General features: G+C 41.6%; 1 protein-coding gene across 1 annotated transcript; it reads left to right on the top strand.

Annotated features, from left to right (window-relative positions):
* The first annotated feature begins 680 nt into the window (after window positions 1–680).
* Window positions 681–5,067, top strand: LOC124135844 (probable ATP-dependent RNA helicase DDX23). Its single transcript, XM_046501462.2, has one exon. It carries the CDS (start codon window positions 841–843, stop codon window positions 3,220–3,222), a length of 2,382 nt encoding a protein of 793 aa, XP_046357418.2. The 5' UTR covers window positions 681–840; the 3' UTR covers window positions 3,223–5,067.
* Window positions 5,068–20,311: the final 15,244 nt, after the last annotated feature.

Here is a 20,311-nt window from a genome sequence, read left to right as displayed (position 1 = left end):
TGCTTGTCCTTTTAATTCGTAATGGCGCAACACCATGTGACAAATTGTCTTAATCTTTCAAACTGCTCGATATCTCTCATTAGGAATGAAAATAACTGGGTATTTTCCGTAACGTGCACACAAATTGCTTGGTAGAAGCTGAAAATATTTTTGGTTTAATTGTAATTCAAAATCAATTAAATAGCTTTGGAGAGCATGTAGGGTTCGGTTCGCACAGTCAAAAATACAATTAATTTTAAATCTCATAAGGAAAAGAACGGAATTTTAAGTTATGCTGCTAAAATATAGCAACATGACAAATGATATTGCTTTCGCATATACATATTGAACATATAATGTTGACAACTGTAAGATAATGGTCCCACATACTTATTGTCAGCAGCACAGATTGTTCTGTATTGCCTTTGGGGTGCAGGCTAAAACGGCACCTCAGCAAAACGTCACCGATTTCTCTGGCGAAAACGGCACCGCATTTGGCGAAAACGGCTACAATGTGTCGGGCGAAAACGGAACCTTTGTATGCTTATTATTCTGTTTAAACAATATTCGAAAGTGCAAGTATGGTTTGGATTGTTGTTTACCATGTTATTTCAAATGTGATCGGTTGTTTTCTCAAACCTTTAGGGTTTTCACAGATATGTGATAACTATTCGTCTTGCAAGTAGTACTACAGCACCTGCCCAAAACTTCCGGTATATTGTGTGGCCAACGTGCAGCTATCGTAATTGCTGCATCCAGACACTGGGTTCATACTCCGCAAGTTTTCCAAAGAAAGCACCGTTGAGTGGTTAGTGTTAGTACAGACGAAGCTTTATTGTGCACTGTTAACAGCCAGTGAAAATGGACATAGGTGAGCAAATTGATAGAGAGCTTGCACGGGCCGAGAAAGATGGCGACAAGAGAAAAGACAAGGACCCAAAGGAGAAGAAAAAAGACCGGGAACGGTCAAAGTCTCGAGAAAGGAAACCAAAATCTCGACACAGATCGAGAAGTAAGGAGAGGCGCAGGAGTAGATCTAGGAGCAAAGAACGCCCAAAACGCCGAAGCAGAAGCCGCGAAAGACGTCGTAGCCGAGACCGACACAAGAAGAAGTCGCGCTCCAGATCTCGGGAGAAGGACAGTAAGAGAAGTTATAGGAGTAAAAGAGATGATGACAAGTTAAAGAAGGAGCCACACAAAGATAAAGTCGTTCCTCTGTCACTTGAAGAGTTGCTTGCTACAAAGAAGGCAGAGGAAGAAGCCCTAAGTAAACCCAAGTTTTTGACCAAGGAGCAAAGGGCAGCAGAGGCTTTGAAGAAAAGACAGTTGGCAGTTGAAGAACAGAGGAAAAAGACAGATGAAGAAAGAAAGAAGCAAATAGAATTCATCAAGACTGGTAAAATGGCACAAGAGAGTGCTTATGAGAGAGAAAGAAGAGAGCGTCGTGAGAGAAGAGAAAGGGAGATGGATGGGGAAGATCGGAATAACGTAAGAGAGAATAAAGACAAGGAAAAAGAAGTTTTGGCTATTAAGGAAAGGTACCTTGGACTAATCAAGAAGAAGAAGCGTGTTAGGAGATTAAATGATCGTAAGTTTGTATTTGATTGGGATGCCGGAGATGATACATCTACAGACTATAATGCTTTGTATAAGGAACGTCATGCTGTTCAGTTTTTTGGCAGAGGAAACACTGCCGGCATTGACATCAAGGCCCAGAAGAAAGATCAGTCTAAATTTTATGGTGATCTTTTGGAAAGGAGACGAACTGAAGCAGAAAAAGATCAGGAGAAGAGAAGACTGAAAAATGTTGCCAAGAAAGAGGCTAAACAGAAGTGGGATGACCGTCATTGGTCAGAAAAGTCTTTGGAAGAGATGACAGAGAGAGATTGGCGTATTTTTAAAGAGGACTATAACATTAGTTGCAAAGGTGGAAGAATTCCTCCTCCTCTGAGATCTTGGACTGATCCAAGAATGCCTAAAACAATCATTGAAGTTATTGATAAGGTTGGATACAAAGAACCCACTCCAATCCAGATGCAAGCAATTCCCATTGGTCTACAGAACAGGGACATTATTGGTGTTGCTGAAACTGGTAGCGGTAAGACAGCTGCTTTCCTCATTCCACTGTTGGTTTGGATTCAAGGATTGCCCAAGTTGGAGAGAATGGAAGATGCTGACCAAGGACCATATGCTATTATTCTGGCTCCAACACGTGAATTGGCTCAACAGATTGAAGAAGAATGTGTTAAATTTGGAGAGTCACTTGGAATAAGAACTGTCACAGTTATTGGAGGTATATCTCGTGAGGAGCAAGGTTTCAAGCTACGTTTGGGTTGCGAGATTGTCATCGCTACCCCAGGTCGTCTCATTGATGTTCTTGAGAACCGTTACCTTGTTCTCAACCAGTGCACCTATGTTGTGATGGATGAAGCTGATCGTATGATAGACATGGGTTTTGAGCCTGAAGTGCGTAAAATCCTTGACTTCCTGCCAGTGACTAATGAGAAACCAGACACAGAGGACGCTGAAGACGATGAGAAGATGTTACAGAATTTCAACTCCAAAAAGAAATACCGTCAAACAGTCATGTTTACAGCTACCATGCCTCCTACAGTGGAGCGTCTTGCACGTACCTTCTTGCGTCGCCCAACTGTGGTCTACATTGGTACAGTCGGTAAACCGGTCGAGCGTGTGGAACAGATCACATACATGGTGACTGAACAGCAGAAGAGAAAGAAGTTGCTGGAGATTCTCTCGGCAGGAATAGAACCACCAATTATCCTCTTCGTCAATCAAAAGAAGGGAGCCGATGTTCTGGCCAAGTCCCTGGAAAAGATGGGCTTCAATGCTGCAACACTTCACGGAGGCAAGGGCCAAGAACAGAGAGAGTTTGCCTTGGCAAGTTTGAAAGGAGGATCCAAAGACATCCTGGTTGCAACTGACGTGGCTGGCAGAGGTATCGACATCAAAGATGTGTCACTGGTTCTCAATTACGACATGGCGAAGAATATTGAGGACTATACCCATCGTATTGGTCGAACAGGCCGAGCTGGTAAGAATGGTGTTGCAATTTCCTTCCTCACCAAGGATGACTCTCACCTCTTCTATGACCTGAAGCAGGTCATTCTGAGCAGTCCTGTGTCCACCTGTAGCCAAGAGCTGGCCAATCATCCTGAATCACAGCACAAGCCTGGACATATTGTACAGAAGAAAAGGAAAGATGAAACACTCTTCATCAAATGAACAGTGAATTAATTGACAAAGACCTTTGTCAAAACATATGACTGAATTTATATGTTTCAACAGCAGAGAGGAAGGCTGAAACATGTTGTATGATAAATCTGTTTTGATTTCATGAAAATACCTACTTGCTTGCAGTTAAGAGTGCAAGAAGTGCATAAACATTATTAAAGTAGAGATCAGCATAAGATATGTCAGATTTTATTAACATGATGATATGAAATTTCCACATTACTTCCATATTTGTTGGTACGACCAAACAGATCATTGATAATAATGTTTGAATAGAAAAACATCAGTTTGGGCCAAGCATCTATTACAAAGGTAGTTTCCCCTTTAACATGTTTGATTTCATTTTAATGGTCAAAATTCATAAACAGCTTCGAAGCCATAATATATGTTTCCATGTACCCACAGGTGACTTGTGAACAGACGATCCAGTTGCAATGCATTTTTTGTATATTGTTATTCAGTCTGTCCATCAGCCTTCCATTACTGGAGCATTTGGAACTCCAAAACAGTTAAATATTTCTTGTTGAAACATCCTAAGAGTGCAGTCTGGTTGGGAACTGGTGCCTTTTGATGATGGGGGATTTTTATTCTTTTTATTTTGTTTTGTTTTCATGATTTTTCATGATGAAAACAGGTTTGTTTTCCATATCCGGAGAACCCTTAAACCATTAATAATTTCTTGTTGAAACTTACTATATAGATCAGTGTAGTGATGAACTCGTGCCTATTGAAGATTTGGGATTTTTTTGTTTTAATTTTTTATTTTTTATTTTTTTTTATGACAAGTTGAACTTATACTGAAAATTGAGAGTAGTGCTCGTTTCCGGAACAAAACTCCAAAACATTGACGATTTCTAGATGAAACATGCTCAACAAGTAAAACTAGTGGTAAACTGGTGCCATTTGAAGATTTGGGGATTTTGAAAAATACTGAACAGTATTATTTGTTTCCTCACTGAACCAAAAGTGGGTTATAAGTAGCTCCATTTCCAAATTGCACCAGACTCTTGGTTTTTATAAGGTGCCTTGATTGTCAGGATGAGTTACCCAATCCATGTTGATCAATGTATTCTTTATCTCATAGGGACGGTCGGGTAGCCTTGTGGTTAAAGCGTTCACTCGTCACGCCTAAGACCCGTGTTCGAATCCCGACATGGGTACAATGTGTGAAGCCCATTTCAGGGGTCCCCTGCTGTGATATTGCTGGAATATTGCTAAAAGCGGCGTAAAACCAAACTCACTCACTCACTCACTTTATATCATAACATGATAGTGATGGAGAAAAAAGCTCACTGATCGTCAATGGAAGTTTGAAGTTAACTTAAATGACGACTCTGAGCATAACTGAAAGGATGTTTGTATCGAGCATGAGACAGTTTTATCGATAATCTGTGTTCCTTATGTATGTGTGTCAAACATATTGGAGCCAGGAAAATTATCATTGATGTTGGAAATTGCAGTCTAAAAGGAATGGTTGTATATATGAAAGTATGATATTTAGTGCTATTATGGTTGTTTATGAATTCAAGTTAAATCTTTGTTTTTGTGAGTGCTGTTATGGATACAGAAATACCAACTGGCAAGGTGTTAAGCTGTTATAATGCTTTTGCATGATGCTCCATGTGCTGACCATATTGCCGGTGTCTGAATGGTTCACATTATGCTGGTCTGTGTACATACATGCTTACATGGGAACAACTTAGAACAGTCTCACAATAGGTTTATTGTGCTCAGTACATTCTCAGCTAGAGAACTGTCCTATAGATTAAGTGCTACTGGCATTTTTCTGTTATCTGTAACAATGACATTCAGTAAATTAAAGTACTGTAGAAAATTTACGGTTTGTCATTACTTTGTTGTTGTGAAGAGAGGGACTTCTTACAACTTTAAAATTTTCAAGGGAATTTCTGACTTCACAGGAGCTGTCGGAATATTGCTTACAAACCAAAGTGCTAAGGTTTACACTGTACACTTTCACTGGAAATCATCAAATATCAAAGTAAAGTGGTGGTGAGGTGTGAAGGGGTTTCAAGTCACATTCCAGATTATTTCACTTACATGCGCAGTGCATGCATGTGTATGCGTGTGTGGCTACTTGTACTAGTCACGACTTAAGTACAAGACAGATATCAAGCGTGAGATTGACATGGATACCCTACCCAAACTGGAACAGACTCTGACCAGTCCTTGTATGCCGAGATCCAGGCGGGATAAGTTATCAGGGATCGAACCACCGACCTTCCACTCTCCGGGCAGGTGCTATAGCCACTACACAAATTAGTAAATTGAGTAGAAGTGTTTCGATGCAATAAAATGGCAGGAATTTCAATGAAAGTTTGGTCAGTGCTATAAAATAAATAACGTCTGACCAGAATAATTGAAATCAAGTGTAAGGGATAACCAAACCTTTCCATTTTAAATTCAAAGTCCGATGATATGCATCTCCAGAACAGAATTCTGAATCAATCTGGGAATGGCAGCCAATATGAAAATGTCTCTTTTGTGTCTGTTACTAAGCCATTTTTTTCACATCGCTGATAAGGTGTCATCACATCCCTGATAAGGTGTCATCACGTCCCTGATAAGGTGTCATCACATCGCTGATAAGGTGTCGTCACATCCCTGATGAGGTGTCATCACATCGCTGATAAGGTGTCACCACATCCCTGATCAGGTGTCGCCACATCCCTGATCAGGTGTCGCCACATCGCTGATCAGGTGTCATCACATCACTGATAAGGTGTCATCACATCACTGATAAGGTGTCATCACATTGCTGATAAGTGGTCACGTTGTTGATAAGGCGTCGTCACATCACTGATAAGGTGTCATCATATTGCTGATAAGGTGTCGCCACATCGCTGATCAGGTGTCATCACATCCCTGATCAGGTGTCATCACATCACTGATAAGGTGTCATCACATCCCTGATCAGGTGTCATCACATCGCTGAAAAGGCGTCGTCACATCACTGATAAGGTGTCATCACTAATCACTGATAAGGTGTCATCACATCGCTGATAAGGTGTCGCCACATGCTTGATCAGGTGGCATCACATCACTGATAAGGTGTCATCACATCGCTGATAAGGTGTCACGTTGTTGATAAGGCGTCGTCACATCACTGATAAGGTGTTATCATATTGCTGATAAGGTGTCGCCACGTCACTGATCAGGTGTCATCACATCACTGATAAGGTGTCGTCACATCCCTGATAAGCTGTCATCACATCGCTGATCATGTGTCATCACATCCCTGATGAGGTGTCATCACATCGCTGATGAGGTGTCACGTTGTTGATAAGGCGTCGTCACATCACTGATAAGGTGTCATCACATCACTGATAAGGTGTCGCCACATCGCTGATCAGGTGTCATCACATCCCTTATCAGGTGTCATCACATCACTGATAAGATGTCATCACATCGCTGATAAGGTGTCACATTGTTGATAAGGCGTCGTCACATCACTGATAAGGTGTCATCATATTGCTGATAAGGTGTCGCCACATGCTTGATCAGGTGGCATCACATCACTGATAAGGTGTCATCACATCGCTGATAAGGTGTCACGTTGTTGATAAGGCGTCGTCACATCACTGATAAGGTGTTATCATATTGCTGATAAGGTGTCGCCACGTCACTGATCAGGTGTCATCACATCACTGATAAGGTGTCGTCACATCCCTGATAAGCTGTCATCACATCGCTGATCATGTGTCATCACATCCCTGATGAGGTGTCATCACATCGCTGATGAGGTGTCACGTTGTTGATAAGGCGTCGTCACATCACTGATAAGGTGTCATCACATCACTGATAAGGTGTCGCCACATCGCTGATCAGGTGTCATCACATCCCTGATCAGGTGTCATCACATCACTGATAAGATGTCATCACATCGCTGATAAGGTGTCACATTGTTGATAAGGCGTCGTCACATCACTGATAAGGTGTCATCATATTGCTGATAAGGTGTCGCCACGTCACTGATCAGGTGTCATCACATCACTGATAAGGTGTCATCTCATCGCTGATAAGGTGTCATCACATCACTGATAAGCTGTCATCACATCGCTGATAAGGTGTCATCACATCCCTGATGAGGTGTCATCACATGGCTGATAAGGTGTCATCACATCCCTGATGAGGTGTCGTCACATCCCTGATAAAGTGTTGTCACATCCTTCATAAGGTATCATCACATCGCTGATCAGGTGTCATCGCATCCCTCATAAGGTGTCATCACATCAGTGATAAGGTGTCATCACATCAGTGATAAGGTGTCGTCACTTAGCTGATAAGGTGTCGTCACATCCCTGATGAAGTGTCATATCATCGCTGATAATGTGTCTCACTTTGCTGATAAGGTGTCATCACGTCGCTGATATGTTGTCGTCACATCAGTGATAAGGTGTCATCACATCGCTGATCAGGTGTCATCGCATCCCTCATAAGGTGTCATCACATTACTGATAAGTTGTCATCACATCGCTGATAATGTGTCGTCACATCCCTGATCAGGTGTCATCACATCACTGATAAGGTGTCGTCACATCCCTGATCAGGTGTCATCACACCACTGATAAGGTGTCGCCACGTCACTGATAAGGTGTCATCACATCACTGATAAGGTGTCGTCACATCCCTGATCAGGTGTCATCACACCACTGATAAGGTGTCGCCACGTCACTGATCAGGTGTCATCACATCGCTGATAAGGTGTCATCACATCGCTGATCAGGTGTCATCACATCGCTGATAAGGTGTCAGCACATCCCTGATAAGGTGTCATCACATCCCTGATGAGGTGTCATCACATCGCTGATAATATGTCTCACTTAGCTGATGAGGTGTCGTCACATCCCTGATAAGGTGTCATCACACCACTGATCAGGTGTCATCACATCCCTGATCAGGTGTCATCACACCACTGATAAGGCGTCACATCACTGATAAGGTGTCATCACATCACTGATAAGGTGTCATCACATCGCTGATAAGGTGTCGCCACATGCTTGATCAGGTGTCATCACATCACTGATAAGGTGTCATCACATCACTGATAAGGTGTCATCACATCGCTGATAAGGCGTCGTCACCACGCTGATAAGGTGTCATCACATCGCTGATCAGGTGTCATCACATCGCTGATAAGGTGTCATCTCATCGCTGATAAGGTGTCATCACATCACTGATAAGCTGTCATCACATCGCTGATAAGGTGTCATCACATCCCTGATGAGGTGTCATCACATCGCTGATAAGGTGTCATCACATCCCTGATGAGGTGTCGTCACATCCCTGATAAAGTGTTGTCACATCCTTCATAAGGTATCATCACATCGCTGATCAGGTGTCATCGCATCCCTCATAAGGTGTCATCACATCAGTGATAAGGTGTCATCACATCAGTGATAAGGTGTCGTCACTTAGCTGATAAGGTGTCGTCACATCCCTGATGAAGTGTCATATCATCGCTGATAATGTGTCTCACTTTGCTGATAAGGTGTCATCACGTCGCTGATATGTTGTCGTCACATCAGTGATAAGGTGTCATCACATCGCTGATCAGGTGTCATCGCATCCCTCATAAGGTGTCATCACATTACTGATAAGTTGTCATCACATCGCTGATAATGTGTCGTCACATCCCTGATCAGGTGTCATCACATCACTGATAAGGTGTCGTCACATCCCTGATCAGGTGTCATCACACCACTGATAAGGTGTCGCCACGTCACTGATAAGGTGTCATCACATCACTGATAAGGTGTCGTCACATCCCTGATCAGGTGTCATCACACCACTGATAAGGTGTCGCCACGTCACTGATCAGGTGTCATCACATCGCTGATAAGGTGTCATCACATCGCTGATCAGGTGTCATCACATCGCTGATAAGGTGTCAGCACATCCCTGATAAGGTGTCATCACATCCCTGATGAGGTGTCATCACATCGCTGATAATATGTCTCACTTAGCTGATGAGGTGTCGTCACATCCCTGATAAGGTGTCATCACACCACGATCAGGTGTCATCACATCCCTGATCAGGTGTCATCACACCACTGATAAGGCGTCACATCACTGATAAGGTGTCATCACATCACTGATAAGGTGTCATCACATCGCTGATAAGGTGTCGCCACATGCTTGATCAGGTGTCATCACATCACTGATAAGGTGTCATCACATCGCTGATAAGGTGTCACGTTGTTGATAAGGCGTCGTCACCACGCTGATAAGGTGTCATCACATCGCTGATCAGGTGTCATCACATCGCTGATAAGGTGTCGTCACATCCATCATAAGGTGTCGTCACATCCCTGATGATGTGTCATCACATCGCTGATAATGTGTCTCACTTAGCTGATAAGGTGTCGTCACATCACTGATAAGGTGTCGTCACATCACTGATAAGGTGTCATCACATCCATCATAAGGTGTCGTCACATCCCTCAAAGGTGTCGTCACATCCCTGATATGGTGTTGTCACATCCCTCATAAGGTGTCGTGACATCCCTCATAAGGTGTCGTATAATGACATTGATTGTTGCTCATGCTTTCAGTCACTGGTTTGCGTGGCCCAGCTTCAGTCACTTGTATCTGTGTGACCTTAAACAGTGTTCACTCTCTGACCCCAAGTAAACTGTCCCCCGTGTATGTTCGGGGGAAGAACCAGTACCCAGCAATCCCTGGTGTTGGTATGCACCAGCTTATGGGAATTGCATGGCTGCAGTTTGTGACCTAGCTGTTTGTTCCCGGGGGAAGACACGACTTTTTGATAATGCAGTCATCTAGTTTCAGTTACTTCACCCAGACTTAAATATTTACTAGCTGCTGTGATAAAGCTAGATAGCATTCTCTCACTCACTGTAGTATTGCACCTACACACACACCAAAGCTAGCCACATCCCAACCACACACCCATGGGTTTGTGTGTTAAAATTGGTCTTCTATGCTGGTCGTAAGAGGGGACCAAATGGATCGGGTGACAGATCAGGCTCGATGACTCGGGGTAAACGTCACCAATGGCGTGAAGCGTACACTATTAATCTCTGAAATGTCTGTCACAGGAACTTTTGTTGTTCAGTATATATGCCTGTATTATATCCCTGCTGTTTAGTAAATGGCAGGGCTATATTACCTGTTACAGTTCAGTCACATCCATTATAGCTTTTCAGGACATCACACATCTTCAGTAACCACGTCTCCATTACTAGATTTGAATTTAATGAAGAAAATGGTGAACATTTATATAGAAATACTGACTCCTGTCAGAATAAACTGTCAATATTCATGTCTCAGTCAAAAGTATGTCTGGTGATCAACAGTGACTTGGCACTATGTTTGAAAATGGTTTTAGTCCGATTCCAAAAAAACAAGCTCCATGGAAACCTGAATCACCCAAGGTCTCATGTGGGTTCCCGAAGTCAGAGTCGCCTGGCGTATAGACTTTGGGACAGGGACGTTGCCTACTCTAACGCAGTGACGTTGCCTACTCTAACGCAGTGACGTTGCCTACTCTAACGCAGTGAGCTGTAATCTACAGCCTGAGTAGTTCAGACTTACAGCCAAGCAACCAGATGGGGCTGGTTAGTATCATCTTCCCGAGGCAAGGGAGTTTAATAAAAACTTACTACAAAAGTCGGAAACTGGACTTTTACAGTCAATTATACCCCCCTTGCCTCAGTAAGATGGGCTAGAATAGGTCCAGGCAATCACTCAAGCTGCTTGTTACGGATAGTGAAAGGCCAAAGACATTGACTCGGTGATTGGATGTCAACATTCTCAGACAATCTGGGTTGTTGCTCATGTGGTTTACTTGAATTTAATGGTTTTATTTCAAGTCACTGTCAAGTTTATAAGGCAGGCATATGTTGAAACCAAAGTGAAACTTTACAGAAGGTTCATTTTCGTCTCCAAGTGGTCTTACGTCGCTGTGAAGAGTTAATTAAGCCCCATATAGGCGTGCCACACACTGATGGTCCTGGGTTCGAACCCCAGTTTCTTGAGTTGCCTGTACCATATCTCGTTTCACCAAAGTAACAAATGTCTATAGACCTGTGTATCACGTATTACTCTAGTTAAAATCGCAAAATAAATGTCCCTTTCTAGAACAATCTTGTTTTGCAATGAAATTATCACCAGGTGAGCACTTTGTGGTCAGCAGACATCCGGAGTTTCTCATCCAATGCAGAGATTGACACAAGGCAATGCCATCCATTAAGAAACATATCTGGTGCCTAGCCAGTATAAAAGAAACAAGTTGCATCACAAACATATCTGGTGCCTAGCCAGTATAAAAGAAACAAGTTGCATCACAAACATATCTGGTGCCTAGCCAGTATAAAAGAAACAAGTTGCATCACAAACATATCTGGTGCCTAGCCAGTATAAAAGAAACAAGTTGCATCACAAACATATAAAAGAAACAAGTTGCCAGTATAAAAGCCAGTATAAAAGAAACATATAAAAGAAACAAGTTGCCAGTATAAAAGCCAGTATAAAAGAAACAAGTTGCATCACAAACATATCTTGTGCCTAGCCAGTATAAAAGAAACAAGTTGCATCACAAACATATCTGGTGCCTAGCCAGTATAAAAGAAACAAGTTGCAGCACAAACATATCTGGTGCCTAGCCAGTATAAAAGAAACAAGTTGCATCACAAACATATCTGGTGCCTAGCCAGTATAAAAGAAACAAGTTGCATCACAAACATATCTGGTGCCTAGCCAGTATAAAAGAAACAAGTTGCATCACAAACATATCTGGTGCCTAGCCAGTATAAAAGAAACAAGTTGCAGCATAAACATATCTGGTGCCTAGCCAGTATAAAAGAAACAAGTTGCAGCACAAACATATCTGGTGCCTAGCCAGTATAAAAGAAACAAGTTGCATCACAAACATATCTGGTGCCTAGCCAGTATAAAAGAAACAAGTTGCATCACAAACATATTGTATTCCCTTGAAAAATCTGTATTTTTGTTTGTTTGTGTGTGTGTTTGTTGTTTAACGTCGCACTCAGTAATATTCAAACTATATGAAGGCGGTCTGTAAATAATCGACAGCCACGTCAGCGAGTCTGACCACCCGTTAGTCGCCTCTTATAACAAGCATGGGTTGCTGAAGTCCTATTCCAGCCAGGATCTTCATGGGTGCACTGGCTGTAAAAAGAATTGTGATATGCGGTGGACGAGTTAAGGCAGGGGGTTTAAGATTACTTGAATTGTTCTTCAGCAACCCATGCTTTTAGTAAGAGGCGTTTTAATGGATCGAGCGCTCAGGCTCGGTAACTTGGTTGATTGCGCGTCAACATACCTCTGGATTGATGCTCATAATATCAATCACTGGAATGTCTGGTTTTTTACAGATCGCCGTCATACAGCTGGAATATTGCCGAGTGCGGCGTTAAACTACAAACATACAAACAATGAAGAGGCTGGATTCCCATCACGGGTTCGATGTTTGAAGACCATATCTGGGCCCGGGATCATGAAAGTGGTCTTAGCTCAAATTTTGCTAAGCACGAATTTTGTCTTAAGTTTTTAAGATATTCTCAGTGATTGAGCTTCGTGATCCCCGATTTAAGACAAAATTTGGTCTTAAGTCTAAATCTTAAGAGTTAAGACAAAATATGATCTTAAGTTAGTTTCATGATCCCGGGCCCTGGTGTCCCCCGTCCTGCATGATAGTGCTGGAATATTGTTGAGCGGCGTAAAACCCGACTCACTCGCTACTGAGGCATCGGCAGCTGAGCGAGTTAAGTATTGTTTTCTCACACAGTCGGAAACATTTTATGTGAATAGGAACAAATTCAAAACCCATCACAGTAGGGAAGGTAATGACAGCATTCTTGAAATAGTTATCAATGAGTGAATGCTGCGTTACATTCCGTGCAGCTTTATCACGGCGGCCTGTGGATAAACAAGTCAAGCAACCAGTGGTTGATAGCATGGGCATCATTCCATACCCTCAGGGCACGCTGACATCCAATTTTCCATGCAGGTTAGACATTGACCCTTACACCCAATACCTTGGTTGACCCCTGAAGATTCGGGTTAGAATAGGTCTTCAGCAACCCATGCTTGCCGTAAAAGGCGACTATTCTTATCAAATAAGAGGCGACTAATGGGATCGGGTGGTCAGGCTCGATGACTTGGTTGAGGCATGTCATCGTATCCCAACTGCGTGGATTGTCTGGTCCAGACTCAAATATTTACAAACCGGCGTAATATAGCTGGAATATTGCCGAGTTAAATAACAAACAAACAACAAACCAGGCTATCACAAGGGACATCGTGTGGACCTAGACATTCGCCCGGATTTCAAAGGAGTATAGCGACGGCAAAATGGGGCGAAGCCAGATAATGTTTATTTATGCACAAAAAAAGAATATGTAGCAGTACAATAGGACTTTTGCCAAGAAGGTATATAGGTAGTAGCGCTTGTATTTAGGACGATCTTGTTCCATACGGCGGTATTTGCCCCAAGTTATCTCCCTTGCACCGGACACTTGGTAACCAATGTTAACAACTTCGTATGTACACACATCAGTACAGAAATAAGTTTCAAAACTCATTCACAGTCATCCAGTGTGCATGGAGAGATGTGTTGGTCTCCTATATAGCAGAATCTGCCTTAACCGGACTCTGACTAATCGGATATCTAATTTATCATCCGATAACTTGACGCTAGAACAGCACATATATGGCCTGTGTGTTTTGATCACTGAATAGAGGAGGAATTTCATGTTTTACTTAAATGTCCAGTGAATGATGTCTTACGTTTTAATTTAGAATGCATTGCCTGTTAGGGGAATGCTGATTATGAAGATCTTTCTAATGCACAGAAGCTAAGTTATGTAATGTCCACCGATTAATTTGTTAGTAGTGAGGCAAAAAGACATCTTTCGGGTTTCGTCGAGGAACCTTGTATAATCAATGGGGTACATATTGTATGTATCCCGTGTTATGGGTTTTCGGACGCTTAAGAAACATTTGTCGTTTTCTCGCTAATCACAAGAACAACTGTAAAACACCTCACTCACTTATAAAAGACAACTTTATCTAAAAAACAAGCCATCATCTCGGTATTTACAATGTCTATGTGAAGCCAAACTCGTTGTTAAAGCACGAAAAATCGCGACAAACCTGGCCGTCCGAAAACGTATGATGTCCGAAAACCTATGATCCTACGATATATATTTCTTGTGCCAATGTGTCGTGAGTATGTATGTATATGTATGTGTGTTTGTTTGTTTATTTTAAAGTACTTATTCGTGTACATATTTGTATATAGTCTCTCGTAATTACACACATGCCCGTAGGAGGACGCGTCAGTCCGTTCTCAACTAACAACGAAGTGGAAGATGAATAACATGGTTTATCCTGTCCTTTTTCGATGTGAACTTTTACAAGAAGTCAGTTTGAACTGTACTGATTTTAATCTGCTGTCACATCAAGATAAGTGTTAAGTGTTTTTTTTATAAAGATTATCGTTTGTCGCTTCTGTATGCCAAGACCTGTTTTTAAATATTGGGGCGGGTGGGTAGCCTAGTGGTTAAAGCGTTCGCTCGTCATGCCGAAGACCCGGGTTCGATTCCCGACATGGGTACAATGTGTGAAGCCCATTTCTGGTGTCCCCGCCGTGATATTGCTGGAATATTGCTAAAAGCGGCGTAAAACCATACTCACTCACTCCCATTTATATCCTACTGCTACCTTTGTTGTACAGTTTTATTTTTCTTGCTCATATCCTTGTTCACTCTACTTTATACCAATAATGTTGAATTGTGAATTCACGATGACATGCTTCAACCAATTCAACGAACCTGACCACCCGATCCCGTATGAACATACGTATGTGTTGTACATGCGTGTGGTTTATTTGACTCCACGTCACTGTATAATACACTGTAATCTGTCTGTCTACAAAAGGAATGGTGCATGTACTTTTATCAGTTAAACTATAACAATCATATAACTATTTCCATATGACGACATCCGATGAGCTTCTTTTTGTCTGTTTGTTTAGGCTGAAGAAGTTAATTAACATGCGCCCTTTGTCGAAATCTTTATAGATCACGGTTAACCAATCAGTGTTCAAAAATGAGTAAAACAAATATTGCCTCCAAGTTTCTTCAGCTGTCCTAGCAGACGGTAGCCCAGTCTTTTGTCACGCTCAGTTGCGTTGCGTATCATCCGGTTACTCACGGGGGAAAACGGGGGCACGGGTGGCCCAGTCGTCTAAGGCGCCGCGATTCGCTGTGCAGAGTTGCGTCCCTTGGGCACGCCAGAAACCTATGATTGTGGGTTCGAATCCCGGTTCGCCCCGATTATGTTTCTAGGTTTGTCAGCACCATACCCGTGCTCGTGGGTTTCACCGAAGTGGTAAACGTCTGAGACCTGCATCACTTCGGGCTTTCCTCCCACATTAAGCTGACACGCCGTGATATAACTGGAATACTGTTAAAAGCGGCGTAAAACCCAACTCACTCACTCACTCACGGGGAAAAAACAATAGCAAAGGCAACCACCAGTCCCGGGGAATTGCCTTAGGTCAGTGCCCCTTTAATTTTGGGTGTGAATTATAATGCTTTATTACTTGCCCGTGAAGAGATCACCCGTTTAATAAACATACAGCTTTATTACACATTGTGTAATACCAAAACGCGTGCTTATGTACTCTCGGAACACGTTTCACGAACAAATATTGAAAGCTCTCAACATCCCTTGGCGTATTCAACGACATTGTGTGTGGAGATGATAGGTCACTGGGAGGAGCTTATGCACACTCGATGACCCCAGCAACCTTGTTGCTAGGCTGACGTCACATGGCATTGTTTCGCCGATGGATCTTGCAACAAAATTCAACAAATTACGTCATCGGGTATTGTGACGTCATTGTAAACTTTGAGCTGCAAGGCCCCGTTCCACAAGGCGATCGCACTCTAGCGCAACGAGAGTCTTTAGTCTAAGTTAAATTATGTGAGTTGTGATAGCCTTAGCACTACGATAATTTTGTGGGACGAACGCCTGAATTTAAAGGTGGACCATTGTATGATATTAAATTCATACGTTTCAACTTTTGACGTGTTTGAAGTATTATTCTGTTAAACTCAATTGGATTATGCCATGGATCGTGTAGGTGTCAGCCTATTTACACTCAACAGTATAATTCTAAAAACATTATAAATGACAAGTAATAAATAAAATACTAAACTCGCTCTCGTGTAAAACCAATTTTATGAAACTCGTGAATAGTTGTGGTATCTGACTCGCTTTCGCTCGTCAGATACCAGAACTATTCACTCGTTTCATAAAATTGGTATTACACGGGAGCTCGTTTAGTATTCTATATGTACGTGTAGTAAGGCGAGGCGTCTGTCTAAGTCAAATCTTTCTTATTTGGATTCCGGCTGGAATTGTGTGACAATAGAACAATTTATCATGACACTCCTAATCCGGATTAGTAGCTTTTCAAATGCCAAGAGCCATCCGAGACATATGCTGTCCTTGGCTCAGCCGTCCGACTGGTCAGGGCTGACCGACACAACAAAAGGTGCCTGGTTATCCCAGCATGCATTCCAGACTATATCAGTTGCAACTGTTGCGACACGTTAGACCGAGACACTGTCTCTAATTAGAATAACCATGCAATTACAGCTGGATTCAACTTGACGACCCATTAGACTTGATTTATCAGACAGTTCAATTGAACTGACCTTAATTCACTGCTATTACTGTGGTTTGTGTGTGGATTTAGCCGCCCGGCTCCTTTTTCGACTCATCCTCAATAATCCAGTGTGTTATGACTACCGTGCAAATTCATAATATATATAACACTGGATAATCGAGGTTGAATTGGAATCGAGTATAACAGTCTCTACACGTTTAAACACAAATTTATAATATAATGGAAATTTCCAAACACTGGATAATCGAGGGTGCATTGGAGTCGGGTATGACAGCCTCTAAACGTTTAACAACCTCAAGTAACAAATAGATACTTTCCGGATTAAAGGAGTCATTACTAACGAGGTTCATCTCTTAGAGCATGCACCATAGGATTATTTTGTAGCGTTAAAGTTTAAAATAGTGTGTACAGCTTCATTTTATTGATGTCTAACAACTTTGCATGAAGCAAATATGTCTGTATATCAGTTTCAATTCTGAGAACGCCCTGCCGTGGGAACCGGTATCTTTTAGCGCTTGATCTGCACAGATGTGACACTAGGTTGGGCAGTGTTTTATTATGTATTCAATATAGATATACATTCTCACAGAGATACTTGATGGGGCATAATTGCAGCTTTGTTCATAAATATTCATGTCTAACTGTTCCCACACTGCATATAATTATAGCCTATATATAACTCCCTCCCCCAATAACCAAGCTTATATAGAGAGACTTAATCACGGGTGTCGTTGTCTTAACAAAACAGGATTAGTGTGTTTGTCGGCTGCAATGTAACATTAACAGGATTACAGCTGACAATAGATCTAATAACAATAGGTCTAATACATCCTCGCCACTAAGCGTATCTGTATACATTACAATCTTTTCGTTATTAAAACACGTTAACGAGCAATAACAAGGACATTTGCTACTTAATGAATGGTATAGAATTACATTGGCCATAAAACGCAATAACGTCGACCAAGCTGAATATGAGACATCAAATGTGCCTCCTGAATCACATCTCCCATTCAGGATATTGAGGTTGTGTGGACAACAAGGCTCCGGTACACGTCCTGACCTGGTATGAACAGTTCTATGCATATCTATACTCTCATAGCCGTTAGCTTTGGCATGATGTCAGCTCATCACCATGTATTAGTTTAACGTTACAAATGTAATCGTTTCTCGGGTTCTAAAATGCGCTTGGGACTACTCTCTCCGGCATAATAATAATAATAATAATAATAATAATAATAATAATAATAATAATAATATATGTATGTGTGTGTGTGTGTGTGTGTGTGTGTGTGTGTGTGTGTGTGTGTGTGTGTGTGTAGCGAGAAATGAGGATCGGGTGGTCACAACATGTGGGTTGTGGGCGTGCAGCGTTATGCACAAATCAATGGGTTGCTTAACCCATGCAGATTCAAATATCAATACAGGCCGACGTATAGCTGTCTTGCTTGACAACGGTATAAGGATCTATACAGAAACGTCGCTTTTTACAGTATTAAAGAAGTTGTTATCCATAAAAATGGGTCTACCTTTTCATCCGTCAACTTCTAAGTAATGCCTATCGAACATTTTTTCGACGTATAGCTGACTGACAGACACAGGTAACGTTTTGATTGCGTGAAACAATTCAGTCACGAATTATGGATGCGACAGAATGAAGCATTGGGAACATAGCCGTCTTGTTAGCTTATGCATTTTTCTTGTGTCAACGTTAGCAGTTTAACATTACAACTCATTCATAGGGGTCTGAATTCGACACGATTTGCATTTTCTTAAATAATTGAACATTCCAACTAATCACATTTTCCTCAAATAAAGGAAAGATTACTTTCTAAAAACCAAATAGTTTAGGACAACAGCTGTTCACACCACGAATTGTGTGGCGTATAGAATGTGAACCAGCCTGGTGTACAATGGTCATAAAATATTTCATTCTCCTGGACCGCGCATCTGGCTTGAACCGAGGGCGCGTTGTGACATATGTCGACGCGATCGCTACATCCGTACATTATACATAGCTCCTTATGCATTATAGAATAACGGATAGGATGCAGCCCTGTCTGATTCCCTATCTTCGCTATTAGGTAGGTGGGTAGGTAAGTACCTATAACAAGTTACATTGTAACATGTTCACACAATACAGTAGAGCGTTAATATTGTCACTGTTCAAACCCATAAATCGACATTCATTATCTCTCATCCAGCGATGTTTCGTTGTGTTTTCAAATGCATGTTTATATACTAAAAAGCACACAAAGCGTATGTGTGCAACATCCGTGTGCCTTTTAATATTTGATAAACTTATCTCACATAGATTACATATGTTTTCGATTAAATGCTTATAAAATAAGGAAACAGGAAATTAAAAATTCTCTAACTTAGCCTTCTAATGGTAGGCCCAACCTTGTTTTCGATATTTCAAAATAAGCAAACCTCATAAAAGCATATCAGATAACCGTTATTACGACAATACGGTAATGGGAAAGTCGTCGGGATAACACTGTTCTATTATAAACTTCATCTACATAAGACTCCCTGGCTGCATATAAGTAATATTAAAGTTCCTTGAGGAAATGGTCGTAAGCAGGTGTCTGGACTCGCGAGGTGGCGGCGGACATACAAACTCCGACAAAGCAAAGATCATATCTCATTTATAAATACATTCATGTATACAAAGTTTCGTTGGGTAAAAAACATTTTGACCCTTGATAACCTAACAAAGAAGTATCGTCCGCGGGACCTATTTGCTTTGTGAGAATACTTGCCGTGAAAAGACCACACCAACATGATAAAGCTACTGCTGCATGCGGGTCTAGACCCGTGATTGCAGACACCATGCAGGGTTATCTCAAACACACTTTCAGCGTGTTATTGTAAACAAGTGCTATAATGTTAAAATCATATTTGGAGCATAGAACGGGAGGTCAATTCATCTTTTGTGGTGTATTTGCTTTGATACATAAACATGTAGGAATTAGATTTTCTTGTCAGTACGTTTGACGCCAAAATTAGATTATTCATTTAAAAAAATGAATGACCTGATGATTTAACAATGAATAACACTATCTAGACAACGTATGATGTTATCATGTGTCGTATAGATTATTCTTTGATCAAAGAACTCCCCCTTGCAGGCAGTTTGGCTGTCTATCGTGATGTCCGATTTAGAACTTCAAACAAAGTAGTGCCCCATATTATTTACCCTATGTCGGTCGCAAGAAAACATCTGAAGAATCAATATTTTGGCACAGACATCTTTTCTCGCAAACTGGTCTAGTATCTAAATTTATCCATATATGTTTGTTTACACTACGCGTTAGGATAACAACCCATTTAGGGTAAGTGCAATGCGCGTCCCGGAAAGGCACGAGAGGTTCC

The sequence above is a fragment of the Haliotis rufescens genome, unplaced genomic scaffold, assembly GCF_023055435.1.
Source record: "Haliotis rufescens isolate VD_foot unplaced genomic scaffold, xgHalRufe1.0.p SCAF_4, whole genome shotgun sequence".
Classification (NCBI taxonomy): domain Eukaryota; kingdom Metazoa; phylum Mollusca; class Gastropoda; order Lepetellida; family Haliotidae; genus Haliotis; species Haliotis rufescens.
This window is presented reverse-complemented; position numbering and strand designations above follow the sequence as displayed.